Source organism: Hemitrygon akajei, chromosome 27 (genome assembly GCF_048418815.1).
Source record: "Hemitrygon akajei chromosome 27, sHemAka1.3, whole genome shotgun sequence".
NCBI lineage: Eukaryota > Metazoa > Chordata > Chondrichthyes > Myliobatiformes > Dasyatidae > Hemitrygon > Hemitrygon akajei.
Genome location: NC_133150.1, coordinates 49,366,643 through 49,386,196, shown reverse-complemented (window position 1 = coordinate 49,386,196; position 19,554 = coordinate 49,366,643). Strand labels below are relative to the sequence as shown.

Genomic DNA, 19,554 nt, shown 5'->3' with positions numbered 1-19,554 from the left:
CTTGGATCCCAAGATCTCTCTGCCCAGAAAAAAAAACTGTTAAGGATTTTGTCCTTAACACTGTACTGTCTCCTTGCATTTGCCTTCCTGAGGAGCAACACCTCACATATATCTGGGTTAATCTCCACCTTCCAATTAACCATGGACCCCATTAACCTTCTCAATTAGCCTCCCATGAGGGACTTTGTCAAATGCATTAGTAAAATCTGTGTAGACAGCCTCCACTGTCCTACACCCCCATCGCCACCCTCAACCACCAGGCAATTCCTGCCTTGTGGCATTTGGACAGGTGTTGGGAGCAGGCAAATCCTTGAGATTAGGGCCGAATACCAGCAAGGGGGATTAGTGTAGAGAGTCTGACAGTGGGCTTAGACCAGGTGTGCTACAGAGACCTTTCTTCCTGTACAAAGCCTAACTCTCCCTGAGTAACCCTGCCCTTGCTGGTTGGCGGTGGATCCTTTATTTCTGTAAAACAGTGAGTGGAACTGTCATCACCAGTGGTTACAGGCAGGAGTGAGCAGGGAGGTGAGACAAGTGTCCGTCCTGACTGAGAACAAACAGATTGATGAGGGTCAGTTGGAGTGTTTATTCCAGCTGGTCACTCTCAGCGGTCACTCCCAGCAGTCACTTCAGGCAGTCAGATGCAGTGGATGCCAGCGGTGATCGTGAGGTGGAAGCTCCTGTGAGGAGTGAGCTGGTTGTTCTGGTGAGGGAGGTCCCACCCTGCAGGGACCCCTCCTGCACCCCACAATTCAATCCCACACTTCAGTTGCTGAGTCTTTGGTGGGAGCTCCCATCGGTCTCTCTCGAGTTAGTGCCCTGGGATTAGATGTTAAACTCCGAGAGGGATTTGGAGCACAGGAAAACTGTTTTGGTCCCCAACACATCTCCTTGACAATGCCAAAAGGCTCAGTAAGTTAAGTCAGGTCAAGCTTATTGCCATTTAACTACATACATGTATTCTGTCAAACGAGACAACATTTCTCTGAACCAGGGTGTAAAACACAATGTAACACGTAACACACAATAACTTATAAAAGTAAGGATAAAATCTACAGATAAATCCTGCATAAGTAAGCAAACTAAAGTATATAAATATTGTAAGGTATGGAATAGATTAACCAGTCACACTTTGAATGTGATGTGATAGGAAGTTCAGAAGCCCAATGGCCTGAGAGAAGGAACTGCTTCCCATCGTGTTTCCCACCCGTTCGTATTGTTATGAGGGATGAACAGACCTGATGCACAATGGGGTGCAGAGTTAACCATCCCCCCCCCCCCCGAGAACCATGAACTATTACTGTTGCTATGCTGCTCATGAGAGAGAGAGAGTTGAGACACAGGCAAGAACATCTGCTACAGATAAGAGGGAGAGAGAGAGACTGTTGATTTATTGTATTTTGACTCTTACTGGATTATTTACCTTTTCACTACAAGGACTTCACTTTGCTCGTTAACATTCCTCAGGAGACAGCAGGAGTGGCCTGATTTGATGGACACAGTCATTCAGAATTGATGGATAGCTGAGACCCCGTTAGTAGGGATAAAAGACAGATCTGGGGAAACACCCATCAGTCACACCAGTGGACACTGACTGAGTGTTGTGAACCCACAAGAAAGGTGGGGGCTTCGGAGACCGAATCAGGAGATCGGTCAATAAAGCTCTCAGTGTAATGGCAGTGCCGGTGGGGACTTGTGTGTGTGTCCACTCATGCCAGAGTGACGAGTGCACCACAGAAGAATGGTCTAGCTGAAGGACGGAGGGGTCATAGCTGAATGACCACCACAACGGTACGACGGAATCAGGAAGCAACAGAAGGTTTGCCTGCTGCAGCTGTTACATCTCGCTCGCTCTCTCACTCTCTCTCTCTCTCTCTCTCTCTCTCTCTCTCTCTCTCTCTCTCTCTCTCTCTCTCTCTCTCTCTCTCTCTCTGTCCCCCACCCCCCCCACCCCCCAACGGTTACAACACAACAACCATAACTACCTCAGCATGCATGAACTGAACTTTATACTTTTCTATGACAATTCATTTACCCCTAGATATCGATAGAGCTTGTTTATTATTGCTTATTATTATTCCTACACTTTTAGGTTTAATATAGCTAACCCGTATTATATGTATATTCGCATTATTGGTATTGTTTTGCTTATTTTGCTTAGTGTTTTGCTAATAAACACTTTTGAATATAGTACCACCAGACTCCAAAGGATATTTCATTCTCTGCTGGTCTGACACCCAATTACGGGGTACATAACAGTATTTTTATGCATTGGTCTCCTCCCTGATGTAGGAAGTCAAAGAGGATGCTGGATGGATGTCTGGGATCCTTGATAATACTAAGGGCCCTGCATACTCAGTGCTCCTGATAAATGTCCCCGCTAGATGGTAGGTGGACCCAGGGCCAGATTAACCTAGCAGCTAAAGTAGCATATGCTAAGGGCCCTGCATTTTCGAGGGGATTATCGTAGAGAGTCTGACAGTGGGCTTGGACCAGCTGTGCTACGGAGACCTTTCTTCCTGTACAAAGCCTTGACAATCACCTGTACTGCTTGGAGGTGGATGACTCCAGGCCCCGGTACCCATCCTGTGAGTGGTCTCTTGATCGGTCAAGATATTACCTTCGTCATCGGGATAATCCTCCTCGTCCCCGTACGTCCGCTCCTCTCCCTCAGTCACAGTGCCATTGCTGATTGTCGGTGGATCCTTTATTTCTGTAAAACAGAGAGTGGAACTGTCATCACCAGTGGTTACAGGCAGGAGTGAGCAGGGAGGTGAGACAAGTGTCCATCCTGACTGAGAACAAACAGATTGATGAGAGTCAGTTGGAGTGTTTATTCCAGCCAGTCACTCCCAGTGGTCTCTCCCAGTGGTCATTTCAGGCAGTCAGATGCAGTGGATGCCAGCGGTGATTGTGAGGTGGAGGCTCCTGTGAGGAGGGAGCTGGTTGTTCTGGTGAGGGAGGTCCCAACCTGCAGGGACCCCTCCTGCACCCCACAATTCAATCCCACACTTCAGTTGCTGGGTCTTTGTTGGGAGCTCCCATCGGTCTCTCTCGAGTTAGTGCCCCAGGGATTAGATGTTAAACTCTGAGACGGATTTGGAGCACAGGAAAACTGTTTTGGTCACCAACACATCTCCTTGACAATGCCAAAAGGCTCAGTAAGTCAAGTCAGGTCGAGTTTATTGCCATTTAACTACTTACATGTATTCTGTCAAACGAGACAACTTTTCTCCGAACCAGGGTGTAAAACACAGTGGTACACGTAACACACAATAACTTATGAAAGTAAGGATAAAATATAGAGATGAATCCTGAATAAGTAAGGAAACTAAAGTATATAAATATTGTAAAGTACAGAATAGATTAACCAGTCACACTTTGAATGTGATGTGATAGGAAGTTCAGAAGCCCAATGGCCTGAGAGAAGGAACAGTTTCCCACCCGTTCGTGTTTTTATGCATTGGTCTCCTCCCTGATGTAGGAAGTCAAAGAGGATGCTGGATGGATGTCTGGGAACCTTGATAATACTAAGGGCCCTGCATACTCAGTGCTCCTGATAAATGTCCCCAATAGATGGTAGGTGGACCCAGGGCCAGATTAACCTAGCAGCTAAAGTAGCATATGCTACAGGCCCTGCATCTTCGAGGGGATTAGTGTAGAGAGTCTGACAGTGGGCTTGGACCAGCTGTGCTACGGAGACCTTTCTTCCTGTACAAAGCCTTGACAATCACCTGTACTGCTTGGAGGTGGGTGACTCCAGGCCCCGGTCGGTACCCATCCTGTGAGTGGTCTCTTGATCGGTCAAGATATTACCTTCGTCATCGGGATGATCCTCCTCGTCCCCGTACGTCCGCTCCTCTCCCTCAGTCACAGTGCCTTTGCTGGTTGGCGGTGGATCCTTTATTTCTGTAAAACAGAGAGTGGAAATGTCATCACCAGTGCTTACAGGCAGGAGTGAGCAGGGAGGTGAGACAAGTCTCCATCTACCCTGAAACTGACCGAGAGCAAACTGATTTATGATGGTCACTTGGAGTGTTTATTCCAGCCGGTCACTCTCAGTGGTCACTCCCCAAGGTCAATTCCACCAATCACTCTCAGCTATCCATTCCAGTGGTCATTCCCAGATGTTAATCCCGGCAGTCATTCCTGGAGACCATTCCCAACAGTTACTCCTGGTGAACACTCCCAGTGGTCACTCTGATGGTCATGTCCAGCAATTACCGAGACAACTCTTGACATCCAAGTTTGATCCTGAGAAACTTAAGATACTCCTCAGAGTATCCTGTCAGCTGCAGGGAGCTGCAACAATCCCTTTCCCCAACTCCCAGCAACTCCTATCCTTTCCTTTTTCAACAGGTGCTGGGATTAAGAAGATCAAAGGGATTCGGACCGAACATCAACAATGGGGATTGGTGTAGAGAGACTGACAGTGGCCTTGGACCAGCTGTGCTACGGATACCTTTCTTCCTGTACAAAGCCTTGACAATCACCTGTACTGCTTGGAGGTGGGTGACTCCAGGCCCCGGTACCCATCCTGTGAGTGGTCTCTTGATCGGTCAAGATATTACCTTCGTCATTGGGATAATTCTCCTTGTCCCCGTACGTCCGCTCCTCTCCCTCTGTCACAGTGCCTTTGCTGGTTGTCGGTGGATCCGTTATTTCTGTAAAACAGAGAGTGGAACTGTCATCACCAGTGGTTACAGGCAGGAGTGAGCAGGGAGGTGAGACAAGTGTCCGTCCTGACTGAGAACAAACAGATTGATGAAGGTCAGTTGGAGTGTTTATTCCAGCCGGTCACTCCCAGCGGTCACTCCCAGTGGTCACTTCAGGCAGTCAGATGCAGTGGATGCCAGCGGTGATCGTGAGGTGGAGGCTCCTGTGAGGAGTGAGCTGGTTGTTCTGGTGAGGGAGGTCCCACCCTGCAGGGACCCCTCCTGCACCTCACAATTCAATCCCACACTTCATTTGCTGGGTCTTTGGTGGGAGCTCCCATCAGTCTCTCTCGAGTTAGTGCCCCGGGATTAGATGTTAAACTCTGAGAGGGATTTGGAGCACAGGAAAACTGTTTTGGTCCCAAACACATCTCCTTGACAACGCCTGAAGGCTCAGTAAGTCAAGTCAGGTCGAGTTTAATGCCATTTAACTACATACACATATTCTGTCAAACGATACATTTCTCCAAACCAGGGTGTAAAACACAGTGGTACACGTAACACACAATAACTTTTGAAAGTAAGGGACGCTGGATGGATGTGTGGGATCATTGATAATACTAAGGGCCCTGCAAACTCAGCGCTCCTGATAAAAGCCCCCGATAGATGGTAGGGTGACCCCTGTGATTCTCTCAGCCATTCCCACAGTCCTTTGTAGGGATTTCCAGTCCGATGCTCAGCTGCTCCCACACCAGATAGAGATGCAACGTGGCAGGACTCTCTTGATGTCCAATGTCTCACCCACTGCCTCGAAGTTTCAAAGTATGTATACAGAATACAACCTGAGTTTCATCCTCCCGCAGGCAGTCACGAAACACAGAAACACCAAGGACAATGTTCTCTGTGAAGAGTGCGTCTGTGCGTGCACACATCTTTTGCTATAGGGCACAAAGGAATTTAAACTGCACACAAAAGGTTTGTCACCCTCTACCACAATGGCATGTTATGTATAGTTCACGATTGTAGACAACCACATTTCCTTTTCCGCTGTCTGATGCAGATGGTGCTGACAATGTGGAGTTTCTGAAGATTTCTCTGCATATTTTAGAAAAGCTTTATTTTACTGTTTGAATTGAATAAATTATTTAGTGTGCACATGTTGTTGTCACTGAGTAAAAAATTGCACAGCACAAGATTTTGGTGCACACTGGTCCTTACAAATTAGAGGAAACACTGACTATGGAAACAGTTTAACGAGAACATCAGACACCTAATGCAAAAAAAAATGAACAAGTAGCACAAGCAGCAAAAAGTGAGCAAATAACACACAGATTATTAGACATTAAACTTCCGAGTCCTCGGAACAATCCAGGAGTGACAGCCACCGAGCCAGTTCAGTTTAGCGCTGAGAATGACTGAGCCTTGGACATGACACATTTCTATCAGCTGGCTCTCTATTTTTAGAACAATATCAACTCTTGTCATACAGTGTGGTTTTCCACTTAATGTAAAGGGACAGTACACAGTTAATAGCAGCACCCTCAACAGTGTTAACATTCAGAGAAATGTCAGTGCAAAGCCTATAGCTCCCTTAAAGTGACCACACAGGTTGACAGGGAGTTCAAGCAGGATTACAGCATGCTTGCCATTATTAATCAAGACAATGGATTGGAGAGCAATATCCAACAACAGGGACCCCCACCACAATGAAGAAAGAAGGTACAGGAGCCTCAGGACCTCACCACCAGGTGCAGAAACAGTTACTACCCCTCAATCATCAGGCTCTTAAACCAGAGGGGATAACTCATCCCCATTTCTGAGACTTTCCCACAACCTATGGACACCCTTTCCAGGACTCGTCATCTCATGTTCTCAATATTAATTGCTTATTTATTATTAGTAGTATTATTATTTATTTTTTCCCATTTCTTGTTTGTATTTGCACTTCTGTTGCTTTTTGCACAGTGGTTGTTTCCCACCCTGTTGGGTGCAGTCTTTCATTGATTCTGCTGTGTCTCTCATTTTGGATAACTCTGAACATCCTCTACATAGCACCATCCAGAGACAGAGAAGCAGTTTCAGCGACAGGTTACTATCGATGCAATGCTCCTCAGACAGGATGAAGAGGTCAATACTCCCCAATGCCATTAGGCTTTACAATTCTACCGCCAGGACTTAAGAACTTTTTAAAAGCTATTATTAATGGTTTTTGAGATAGTGATTTAGATGCATATCATATTTTTTACTGAGTTAAGTATTGTATGTAATTAGTTTTGCTACAACAAGTGTATGGGACATTGGAAAAAAAGTTGAATTTCCCCATGGGGATGAATAAAGTATCTATCTATCTATCTATCTATCTATCTATCTATCTACTGTGAATGCCCACAGGAAAATGAACTCAGGGTTGTATATGGTGACATTGATGTACTTTGATAATAGGTTTACTTCGAACTTTGCTCATCACGGTCTGACAAGCGTCTGAGTGAAGAGATCTCCTCTCCCCACTATCCTAACAGGCCAACATCTAACTTTCTCTACAATTGTTTCACAGTGAAATGGCTTAAAACATAGCAACCAAGTGAGAAGAAGGTCTATTCATCACTTACTCTGACAAAACAAAGAAGGTTTGTTCCATCCATCTTTTGTGCACAGTATCCTGTTTCTCCCATACAGAATATAGCTGAAAGAAAAGGCTTCAGATGAACTGGACAAGATTCAAGATTCAGATTTATTTATCAGGCATACATAGAAACATACAGTAAAGGTATCATTGGCATTAACAACAAACAAAATCTAAGGCTGTGCTGGGGGTGGCCAGCAAATGTTGCCACACATTCCGGAGCCAGCATAGCTTACCCGAGTGCACGGCAGAACAACACTGGACCATAAGACCAGAAGATATAGGAGCAGAAGTAGGCCATTCAGCCCACTGAGTCTGCACCGACAGTCAATCATGGCTGGTCCAATTCTTCCACTCATCCCAACTCCCCTCCCTTCTTCACATACCCTGTCATGCCCTGGCTAATCAAAAACCTATCTTGATGGTCACACAGTGTCACCCATACAAACCAAAACTAACTGAGTTACTATGGGTTTCCATTCCTTCCAAATGGGTGGTATTTTTCCCAATGGAGATTAGGAAGCAAAACTCTAAACTCCAAAGGAGTGTGTAGAGGCAGCTTTGGAGACACTTGTGTGGAACTAGGCTGGCACAGGAACAGGCCATTCAACCCATCGTTTCTGTGCTGATTACGATGCCAGTCTCAATAAGTCCCTCTAACTCCACTCAGAATCAGGATCAGCTTTAATATCACTGGGTATGTGTTGTGAAATTTGTTGTTATGCTACAGCAGTATATTGCAATACATAACGATAAATCACTGAATTCCAGTGAGCATATTTAGTATATTTAGGAAAGGAAAGGCAAGTCGCATCTAGAGTTTCTCCGGTTAGCGGGCGATTTCCCTCCACACCTCACTGAACTGTAGTGGCGAACCGTGTACGAGGCAGGGTACAGAATTGTTTTGTACTGCCTTCTGCTGGGTGAGTTTCCAAAGAGATCACCAGCACAGATAGAAAGTATGTAGGGGAGCCCGCTGGATTCAAACTCGGGACCTTTCACTGAATTCCAGTGAGCATATTTAGTATTTTTAAGTGTGTATGAATAAGTAGTGGGGAGAAAAAGCAGCCAGGCAATGTTTGTGGGTTCAATGTCCATTCAGAAATCCGATGGTGGAAGGAGAAGAAACTGTTCCTGAATCACTGAGAGTGGATCTTCAGGCTCCTGAACCTCCTCCCAGATGGTAGAAATGAGAATAACCCATTTCCTGGGTGAGGGGATCGGTCCTTAGTGATGGGTCCTGTCTTCCATAAACATGGCTGTTGTATCTGCTTCTAGCTCCTCGACAAGCAACGTGTTCCAATCACGTAACAGTGTCATTGCAAAAGACTTACCCACACATCTCCCTTAAACTTCTCTACTCTTACCTACAGCCATGCCCTCCACTGTATGATTCTCTCATAATCATTATATACCATGCCGTATGACATGGGCGAACATGGTCTCACGTCCATGATTGTTCCTGACAAATTGTTCTACAGAGATGGTTGCCATTGCCTTCTTCAGGACAGTGTCTTTACAAGACGGGTGACCCCAGCCATTAACAATGCACTACCCGGCCAAAAAGACTCCACCTACCGAATCAATGCCTCTCATAATCTTATGAACCTCTATCAGGCCACCCCTCAGCCTCGAATGCTGCACAGAAAATAACCCAAGATTGGCCACTGTTCCCTCGTGTGGGGCAAGTTTTGTTTTACACAGAGCGGAGGCTGCCCGGAACATTCTGTGTGAGCAGATGATGTTAGTCGTTAAAACCACAAAGTTTAAGAGCAGTTGGACAGGCACATCAACAGGCAGGGAATGGAGACACATGGATCATGTGTAGACAGGTGGCATTGTCAGCAGGACTATGATGGGCTGAAGGGATTGTTCCTGTGCTCTATTGTTTTGTACTCTATTAATCCACCAGGAAGTGACGACAGTTACACCCTTAGCGGTCATCCCCCAATGTTCACTCCCAGTGATCACCCTCAGTGTTCACTGCCCAGTGGTCACTCCTAGTTCCCTTTGCATTGGCCACTCCTTGCAGATAGCCCATGTTCACACTCAGTAGTCACTCATAAAGTCCAGTGCTAAACAATGAAAATTCTGCCTCTCCCTGACAACACACAGACTGCAGAGATCCACGGTGGGGGTGGGGGTGGGGAAGAGGTGGACCTGCCTTTTCCTTGGTTTTACTCCCGGGATCTGACACAGCCCCTTCCCTGTAAACCACCACGGGCAGTGAGGGGTGACTCTGAGCTGAAGGGAGATCTCCAGTAAGGGAGTTCGGGGGCGGGGGAGAGGACAGAGTTTACATCTCCAAGGAAGAAGATCATCTGCTTGGTAGCTGCAAGCAGGAAGTCAGCCAGTCAGTGGAGGCCAATGGACCTGGCAGGTCACAGCACGTGGAAGAGACGAAATGGTCTGTGTTTATCACCAGTTATCTCCCTCCGCAGCCCTCCTGCAGGGTGGAGATAAGCTGGATAAACATTCGATGTAGGAGAGCCCGAGGCAGCTCTCGGCTGACTTGTGTGGAGACACTTAGAACATAAGACCATAAGACATAGGAGTATAATTAGGCCATTCAGCCCATCAAGTCTGCTCTTTCATCATCATGGCTGATTTAATATTCCTCTCGACCCCATTCTCCTGCCTTCTCCCCAAAACCTTTGATGACCTGACTAAAAAAGAACTGCTTTAAATATACCGAATGGCTCAATCTCAACAGCCGTCTGTGGTAATATGGTCTAATGGAGAGTCACTGCTTACCCTTTATCACAGGTGTAGTATGCCCAGTTCCCAATTGTGTAGCCTGATGTATCACCGTTCGCATTCTCCACATCTGGTAGATGACCACAGTTGTTAGCTGCACAAAACGGAGACACCATCACCATCAGTTTCATCAATTTTAGAAACACTCATAGCATACATTAAATGCAGTTTCAAGAGGATTCAAATCCTTTAGCTTGCAACACTGCTACAGGGTTTGGACCATTAACCTGGAATTTAAAAGTAATCTCTAAAAATTAAACTAGGATCTCAAAATAAATATGAAAATTTGACTAACTTCTATAGATGTGTAGTGGAGAGTATATTGACTGGTTGTAACACTGCCTAGTATGGAAACACCAATGCCTTTGAATGGAAAATCCTACAAAAGGTAGTGGATTTGGCCCAATAAATCACAGGTATACCCCTCCTAACCATTAAGTATATCTACTGTACATGAAACACTATCATAGCAAAGCAGCGTCCATCATCAGAGATCCCCACCACCCAGGCCATGCTCTCTTCTCACTGCTGCCATCATGTAGAAGGTACAGGAGCCTCAGGACTCACACCTCCATGTTCAAGAACAGTTACGACCCCTCAACCATCAGACTCTTGGATAGAGGGGGATAACAACACACTTGCCCCATCATTGAAATGTTCCCACATCTAATGCTCACATTTTAAGAACTCTTTATCTCATTATCTCATGTTCTCGTTATTTATTGCTATTTATTTATAGTTGCATTTGCACAATTTGTTGTCTACGGCACTCTGGCTGATCTTTCATTGATCCTGTTGGTATACAATTCTATACATTTGCTGAGTATGCTCACAGGGAAATGAATCTTGGGGTGGTATATGGTGACATATGTATGGTACACCAATAATGAAATTTACATCGAACTTTGAAATATCACAGGCTGAGTGATGTTCATGTGCACTGAGTTAAGCATTATTTTGCATGTTTTTGACCTAATTGACATTGGCCAGTAAGAACGGGCCCATGTTCATGCTTGCAATTGCAGAAGCTCTCAAAGTCCATAGACAGAGGAGACCAGCAGCCAAGAACTCAAAGCCTTTCCTTTCCTTGATGGGCCAAATGATCTAATTCTATTCCTACAGCTTACTGTCCCTCCAAGACTGGCCCCTCCATGTATCTATCCAAGTTTTTCTTTAATGACACTATCGTACCTGACTCAACCACTTCCTCTAGCAGCTTGTTCCACGCACTCACTACCCTCCACAGGAAAATGGTGCTTCCCCCCCCCACCCGGCTCTTTTTAAATCTTTCCCCTTCCATCCCAGAAGAGGGCCATTGCTGGAGCAACAAGTAACGTGCTGGTGCAGAGTTCCCACTGACACCATCCATGGGTCCTTTCCACCCTCAGACACTGCCCGGCCAGCGGGCTCCTCCTCGGTTCCTTCTCCGAAGAACAAGGGCAGGCAGTGCAGGGCAGCACCACCACCTGTAAGACCATGAGACATAGGAACAGAATCGGGCCATTCAGCCCATCGTGTCTCCTCCACCATTCCATCATGATTGATTTAATTTCCCACTCAAACATATTATCCTGCCTTCTCCCTGTTAGCTTTGACACCCTGTCCAGTCAGGAACCTATCAACCTCTGCTTTAAATATACCCAGTGACCTGGCCTCCACTGCCATCTGTGGCAATGAATTCCACAGATACACCACCCTCTGGCTGAAGAAATTCCTCCTCATTTCTGTTCTAAATGGAAGTCCCTCCATTCTGAGACTTTGCCCTCTGGTCCTAAACTCCCCCACTATTGGAAAACTCTTCTCCACATCCACTCTGTCTCGGCCTTTCAATATACAGTAGGTTTCAATTAGATCCCCGTCCATTATTTGAAACTCCTGCGATTACAGGCCCATAGCTGTCAAACACTCTTCATACATTAACTCTTTCATTCCCAAAATTATTCATGTGAACCTCTTCTGGACTCTCTCCAAAACCAGCACAACTTTTCTTAGATAAGGGGTCTAAAACTGCTCACGATACTCCAAGTGTGGTCTGACCAATGCCTTATAAACCTCAGCATTACATCCTTGCTTTGTCAACCACTCAGGAGGACAAGGGCAGGGGACGCAGGGAAGCACCACCACCCATAGGTTCATGACCAAATTCCAAAGCTGACCTTAAAGTGTATCACAGGTCCCTCGTCACCTCTAAACCCTGGAACTCCTCCCCCTACAGCACTGGAGGGTCAGAAGCTGTCAGAGTGGCAGAGAGGAACACAGGTGTCCCTGGAGGTGAGTGGGTGCTGACTCCATCAGGATAGAATGAACAGTGGTCCAGATGGGTACAATTGCAACAGAAAGAGGCCTGTGGATAGTCCATGGAGGGGAGGGTCACAGGCACTGGGACAAGCAGGGAGGATGGACCAGTTGGGTCAACGACTCTATTACTATGACCCCTTCACCAGAAGGTTTGCGTTTTGAAAAGAGGTGGGGAGGGTGTGCTGAGGCTGCAACAACAGGTGGGACGGCTCAACGGTGAATCACCCGACGGCGGATCGGCATGCCCTAAGCCATCCCAAGGGGTATTCAGGGCGAGAATCTGACGACAGTCCCACAGCTTACTCCTCGGTAGCAGGGGAGGGGTGGGTGTCCTCGAGAGATTGGTGGGTATTAGGGCCGACACGTTTCGGGACCGGACTGTAGTGGTGGCCCTGGTACCGGGAGGCTTAGTGGGGGGGTGGGGGGCAGGGACGGTTGTAGAACGGGGGAAGGAGCGGAGGGAGAGGAGAAGAGCAGAGATAATGTGGGGAAGGGGAAGAGGCCCGGACGGTGTAGGGTGGGGATGGACTGGGGAAGGGGAAGAGGCCGGGACGGTGCAGGATAGGGGCAGGTATGGAGTAGCGTAGGGGCATGTGGGGAAGAGGGGAAGCAACAGTATCTCACCCTGGCTTCCTCCGACTAACGCAGAAAGCAGCAGCGCAACCAGGAAGGGCTTCATCCTCGCTCCGTGACGGTGATCGGTTAACCGGCTGCGGACACTCAGACTCTCCGTGACGGTGATCGGTTAACCGGCTGCGGACACTCACTCGCTCCGTGACGGTGATCGGTTAACCGGCTGCGGACACTCACTCTCTCCGTGACGGTGATCGGTTAACCGGCTGCGGACACTCACTCGCTCCGTGACGGTGATCGGTTAACCGGCTGCGGACACTCACCCGCTCCGTAATGGTGACCGGAGCCCAGGTGGTGGACTCCTGCTGGATCCTGCGATCGGCCGCCTCAGTTCGCCCGGGCTGGGATGGTGACGGGTCCGGCAGAGAGAAACTGTAGAGCGGAGCGCCTGTCACCAGAGATAAGGGGGGCGGCAACACAGTGAGACGCTCCCTCAAGGGAACAACCCAGCCCAGGAGTGTTGTCCAGAGACACCGGAGTGGGAGAGAGGGCATGGGGAGGAAGGAAGGGTGGGGTAGAGAGAGGAAGGAAGTGTGGGGTAGAGAGAGGAAGGAAGTGTGGGGTAGAGAGAGGAAGGAAGGGTGGGAGGGAGGAAAGGAGGAGGAGGGAGGGAGGGAGGGAGGGGATAGGAAAGGGAGAGGAGAGGAAGGGGAGAGGGAGGAAGGGAGGGAGTGGGAGGGAGGAGGGGAGGGGAGGGAGAGGGAGGAAGGGAGGAGGAGGGAGGAAGAAGGGAGAGGGAAGGAGGGGATAGGGGAGAGGGAGGAGGTGGAGGGAAGGGAGACTGATGGAGGGGAGGAAAGGGCGGGGAGGGAGGGGAGAGGGAGGGAGGGTGTGGGGTGGGGAGAGGGAGGTGAGAGGTGGAGGGGAACGATCGAATGGAGGGAGAGGGGAGAGAGGAACCGGGAGAAGGGGGAAGTAGAGACAGAGAAGGGGAGGGGAGGGTGTCGGGGTAAGGGAGTGGTAGAGGAGAATAAAGGAAAGGAAATGAGTGGGTGAGGGGAGGGGAGAGGTGGGAGGGGAGGGAAAGGAAAGGGAGGGTTGAGGGAAGGGGAAGGGAGAGAGAGGGGAGGAAAAAGGAGGAGGGAAAGGGGAGAGGGTGGATGGGAGAAGCAGGCAGAGGGTGGAGGGGGAGGTATGAGAGAGGACCAGGAAGAGTGAGTGAGGGAGTGAAGAAACAGGGAGAGGGGGAATGAGGAGAGGGGGAACGAGGAGAGAACCATGGTTAGCTGCTCTCCAGATGAAATTTGGCATTCCTGGACTTCAGAAGTGTTCACTGTTTTCAGGAAACATGGATCATTTCTGCAGTGGCTGATGGAGCCTGATCTCGAATCTCCTCTGTTTCTTGTACTTCTCTCACCCTGCCTCCCAACAGAAATAACGCAAAGTTCCCCAGGTCTTCACCTGCACTGTTCCTGCATCTGCATCCAGCATATTGTCCTTTGTCGGTCCCACCAACTACAGTGAAGGTCCCATCACCATTTCCAACTGATTGCAATGACTCACTGATCCATTCCACCCCCTCCCTGAACCTTAGCACTTTTCTCTGACATTGGAGTCGGCGTGACACCTTCCTACTCCTCTGCCCTCACCACCATAGAACAGTACAGGCCCTTCAGCCCACAATGTTGTGCCAACCTTTTAACCTACTCTGAGATCAATTTGACCCATCCCTCCATCTTTATTTCATCCTTGTGCCAATCTAAGAGTCTCTTAAATGCCCCTAACGTATCTGCCTCTCCATCACCCGGCAGCACATTTCATGCAACCACCACTCTCCGTGTAAAAAAGAGCACCTTTGATATCCCTCCCCCTACATTTTCCTCCAATCGCCATAAAATTTTATCCTTTCATATTAGGTTTTCTGCCTTGGGAAAAAGAAGCTGGCTGTCTCTTCAAAATATACTTCTTATCGTCTTGTACACCACCATCAAGTCACCTCTCACTCTCCTTCTCTCCAAAGAGAAGAGCCCTGGTTCACTCAGCCTGTCCTCATAAGACATGCTCTCTAATCCAGGGAGCATCCTTCTGCACCCTCTCTAAAGCTTCTACGTCCTTCCCATAATAAGGTGACCACAGCTAAATCTAGAAGTATTGTCCACAGCCCACAGAGAGTCACCATGGTTCACTAGCGCCACCTTCCTACAGTTGGGCTGTCATTCATTGATTCTGTTATGGTTATTATTCTGTAGATTATATGAGTATGCCCAGGGTTGTATGTGGAGACACACGTACTTTGATAACAAATTTACTTTGAACTTTGATATTCCATGTATTGTGGAGGCACCTTAATACTCCCTGAACCCTCCCGAGGTGACCTTCTCTACACCAACAAATCTGAACACAGACCTGAAGAGTATTTCACAGAAAACCTATGCTTGGTCCACAAAGGCTATCCCCTGCTTCCAGTTACTGACCATTCCCCATCCCCACACCGGCCTGTACATCCCTGGCTATCCCACTGACAGGCTGAGGCCCGAAACAGGCTGGAGGAACATCGCCTCAATTCCACATGGCTGGTCTACAAGCAGTGTTAGGAACTGGCCCTGCCCTTGGACAACATCGGTGGTGTGGAGAGGGGACACTTGCAGCACGGGCAACTGCTGGTCTTCCCAAAACAACCTTAACAGGCTTGTGCCCTGGAAAGTTTCCAAGGCGCAAATCCATGGTCTATCGAGACTAATGGATGCCTACACGGTAGGGTCATTGAATTCTCCAATTTTAAGTAAAATTCCGCTTCTTCCACACCCCCTCCAAACTCTTCCTTCTAATCCTCCTCGGGTCCTCACATTTTTCTCCCCCTTCACCTTTCCTTTCTGCTTTCATTCATAATTACACACGCTCCTCACCCAAAGGATCAGTGAGACACTCTCCCCCCTCCCAATCCCTGCCTGGTTCCATGTCTCCTAACGGTTCAAATTCATGCCTACTTATCAGTCCTAATTAGTCAACCATGATGGAATGGCAGAGAAGACTGATGGGCTGAATGGCCTAATTTTGCTCCCGTTCCTTATGGAGTCCGGCACCAACAGATCTTCGAGTTCCTGGTTCTCTTCCTCCAGCAGCAATCTCTCCCACCCACCACGTTGCTCCCTCTACGAAACTGAGGAACGGCTATCCGTAAATGTGGAAACCGGTGAACTGTGACGGGGGAGTCGGTGAACGGGAGACCGGGGTTCAGTGAACAGGTGATCGATAAACTATGCACGGGGAACGGGCAGAGACCAGTGAACAGGAGACCGGGAAACGGGGTTCGGTGGTTTCCAAGCCGCCTTCTGCAGACATGAGCGCGGGTACCGTCAGGAGTCAGACCCGCCCAAGAGCGCCGCCCGGTGCGGGTGGATCGGACCTCTCCCCCGCTCACTGATTCGCCGCGGACCAGCCCGGGGAGACTTTGGCCAGCAGGAGCCATCTCTGCTCTTCAAGACTGCTTTGCGCACACTGACTGGCACATGTTCAGGGAGGCTGCAACCGATGGCGACTCTACCAATTTAGAGGAGTACACAGCATCAATTTCCAGCTACATCAGCAAGTGCATTGATGATGTTACTCTGTCCAAGACCATCACTATACGTGCCAACCAGAAGCCGTGGATGACCGCAGACGTGCGTGCGCTGTTGAGGTCCCGCGACTCTGCCTTCAGAGCAGGCGACAAGGCAGCCCTAACAACAGCAAGGGCCAAACTGTCCTGGGCCATCAGAGGGGCAAAGTGTGCACATGCCCAGCTAATTCAGTTACTTCCAGGACAGCGGTGATACGCGGCGCATATGGAAGGGCATCCAGGACATCACCAATTACAGGACAACATCATCTGACTGTGCAGGTGATGCCTCCCTCCCAGATGCGCTGAATAACTTCTACGCCCAGTTTGAGGCAGAAAATAACGAGGCGGTGAGGAAGTCCACCCTTCCTACAAATGACCAGGTGCTGTGTCTCACCATGGCTGATATGAGAAGAACCCTGTGCAGGGTCAACTCACGGAAGGCTGCTGGACCAGACAACATCCCTGGTAGAGTGCTCAGAGGATGTGCAGACCAGCTAGCAGATGTTCTCACTGACATCTTCAACATCTCCCTGAGCAGTGCCACCATTCCAACGTGCTTCAAGGCCGCCACCATCGTCCTTGTGCCGAAGAAGTCTTCAGTGTCCTGCCTAAATGACTACCATCCCATTGCACTTACATCCATCATCATGAAGTGTTTCGAGAGGCTCGTCATGAGGCATATCAAGACCCTGCTGCCCCCCTCACTGGACCCCCTGCAGTTTGCATACCGTCCCAACCGCTCAACAGATGACGCCATTGCCACCACCCTCCACCTGGCCCTAACCCACCTGGACAAAAAAGATACATACGTTCGGATGCTGTTCATAGACTTCAGTTCAGCATTCAACACAATCATCCCTCAGAAACTGATTGGAAAGCTGAGCCTACTGGGCCTGAACACCTCCCTCTGCAACTGGATCCTAGACTTCCTGACTGGGAGACCTCAGTCAGTCCGGATCGGGAGCAGCATCTCCAACACCATCACACTGAGCACGGGGGCTCCCCAGGGCTGCATGCTCAGTCCACTGCTGTTCACTCTGTTGACCCACGACTGTGCTGCAACACACAGCTCGAACCATATCATCAAGTTCGCTGATAACACGACCGTGGTGGGTCTCATCAGCAAGAACGACGAGTGAGCTTACAGAGAGGAGGTGCAGTGGCTAACAGACTGGTGTAGAGCCAACAACCTGTCTCTTGATGTGAACAAAACAAAAGCGATGGTTGTTGACTTCAGGAGGGCACGGAGCGACCACTCCCCGCTGAACATCAACGACTCCTGGGTAGAGATCATAAAGAGCACCAGATTTCTTGGTGTTCACCTGACGGAGAATCTCACCTGGTCCCTCAACACCAGCTCCATAGCAAAGAAAGCCCAGCAGCTTCTCTACTTTCTGCAAAGGCTGAGGAAAGTCCATCTCCCACCCCCCATCCTCATCACATTCTACAGGGGTTGTATTGAGAGCATCCTGAGCAGCTGCATCACTCCCTGGTTCGGAAATTGCACCATCTCGGATTGCAAGACCCTGCAGCGGATAGTGAGGTCAACTAAGAAGATCATCGGGGTCTCTCTTCCTGCCATCATGAACATTTACACCACACGCTGAATCTGTAAAGGAAATAGCATTATGAAGGACCCCATGTACCCCTCATACAATCTCTTCTCCCTCCTGCCATCTGGGAAAAGGCTCCGAAGCATTCGGGCTCTCACGACCAGACTATGTAACAGTTTCTTCCCCCAAGCAATCAGACTCCTCAATACCCAGAGCCTGGATTGACACCTTGCCCTATTGTCCTGTTTATTATTTATTGTAATGCCTGCACTGTTTTTGTGCACTTTACACAGTCCTGTGTAGGTCTGTAGTCAAGTGCAGCTTTCTCTGTGTTGTTTTTTTTACGTAGTTCAGTCTATTCAGTCTTGATTGTGAGAGGGACAGAGAGAGAAAAAAGAGAGAGGAAAAAAGGGGAAAATAATGAATGAATGAATAAGGGATGGGGTAAGAAGGGAAGGCTAGAGAAATCAATTCATATATCCAATTTCCGTTAATGCCCCCCTCTCCTTCTTACCCCATCCCTTGTTTGTTTATTTATCATTTTTTTCTCTTTTCACTCTTTTTCTCTTTCTCTGCCCCTCTCACAATCACTCTTTGCCTGTTCTCCATCTCCCTCTGGTGCTCCACTCCCCCTTTCTTTCTCCCGAGGCCTCCCATCCCATGATCCTTTCCCTTCTCCAGCTCTGTATCCCTTTTGCCATTCACCTTCCCAGCTCTTAGCTTCATCCCTCCCCTCCTGTCTTCTCCTTACATTTCAGATTCTCCCCCCCCCCCCCTCCCACTTTCAAATCTCTTACTATCTCTTCTTTCAGTTAGTCCTGATGAAGGGTCTCGGCCCAAAGTGTCGATAGTACTTCTCCCTATAGATGCTGCCTGGCCTGCTGCATTCCACCAGCATTTTGTGTGTGTTGCTTGAATTCCAGAATCTGCAGATTTCCTTGTGTTTGCAAATCTCAAAATCCTTCTTAGAGATTTTTGTGCCTGGTGATAGCAAATTCCATCGTTAGAGTCCTGAACCCAATACTTATTACTAGAAACCTGTCCTGCCATGCAGCAGCCGTGCTGCCAAAGCATGCCTGGACAAGATAGGAAACTTTCCAGCTTACATTGTAGACAACATTTTAATTGACTTGAAATATGAATTGAAATACAGGCAGTCCCCGGGTTACGTACGAGTTCCGTTCCTGAGACCGTCTTTAAGTCGGATTTGTACGTAAGTCGGAACAAGTACATCCGGTATTATTTAGCATCAGTTAGTCAAACGTTTGTCTTAGTATATAGTATATATTTTACCTTTCTATGCATATAAAACTTAAGAAACGTATGTATTCCAATAATTAAACCACTGCGTTGCTTAGTAATAATTGTAGCTTTCATCGGGGCAGGGCCTTTCACATGCTCCATTATTCTCACTTTATCCGTTATCCTTTAAAATTGTTCCGATCGTTGACCGACTGTAGCCTAACGCTTTTCTAATGACTGATGGCGTTTCAC

At 48.3% G+C, this 19,554-nt stretch overlaps 1 protein-coding gene across 10 annotated transcripts in view; it reads right to left on the bottom strand.

Annotated features, from left to right (window-relative positions):
- Positions 1–13,507, bottom strand: part of LOC140717387 (CUB and sushi domain-containing protein 3-like) — a 33,752-nt gene extending 20,245 nt beyond the window's left edge. For 3 of the 10 annotated variants that reach the window (XM_073030923.1, XM_073030928.1, XM_073030929.1), the window contains exons 1-6: positions 12,958–13,502; positions 10,033–10,129; positions 7,265–7,338; positions 4,572–4,664; positions 3,817–3,909; positions 2,621–2,713 (exon numbers count right to left, since the gene is read on the bottom strand). In XM_073030923.1, the coding sequence (XP_072887024.1) occupies positions 2,621–2,713; positions 3,817–3,909; positions 4,572–4,664; positions 7,265–7,338; positions 10,033–10,129; positions 12,958–13,012 (505 nt within the window). In that variant the 5' untranslated portion in view covers positions 13,013–13,502. Of the gene's footprint in view, positions 1–2,620; positions 2,714–3,816; positions 3,910–4,571; positions 4,665–7,264; positions 7,339–10,032; positions 10,130–12,957 lie in introns of all 10 variants that reach the window. The other 7 variants (XM_073030924.1, XM_073030931.1, XM_073030927.1 and 4 more) reach the window with 5 other exon arrangements.
- Positions 13,508–19,554: the final 6,047 nt, after the last annotated feature.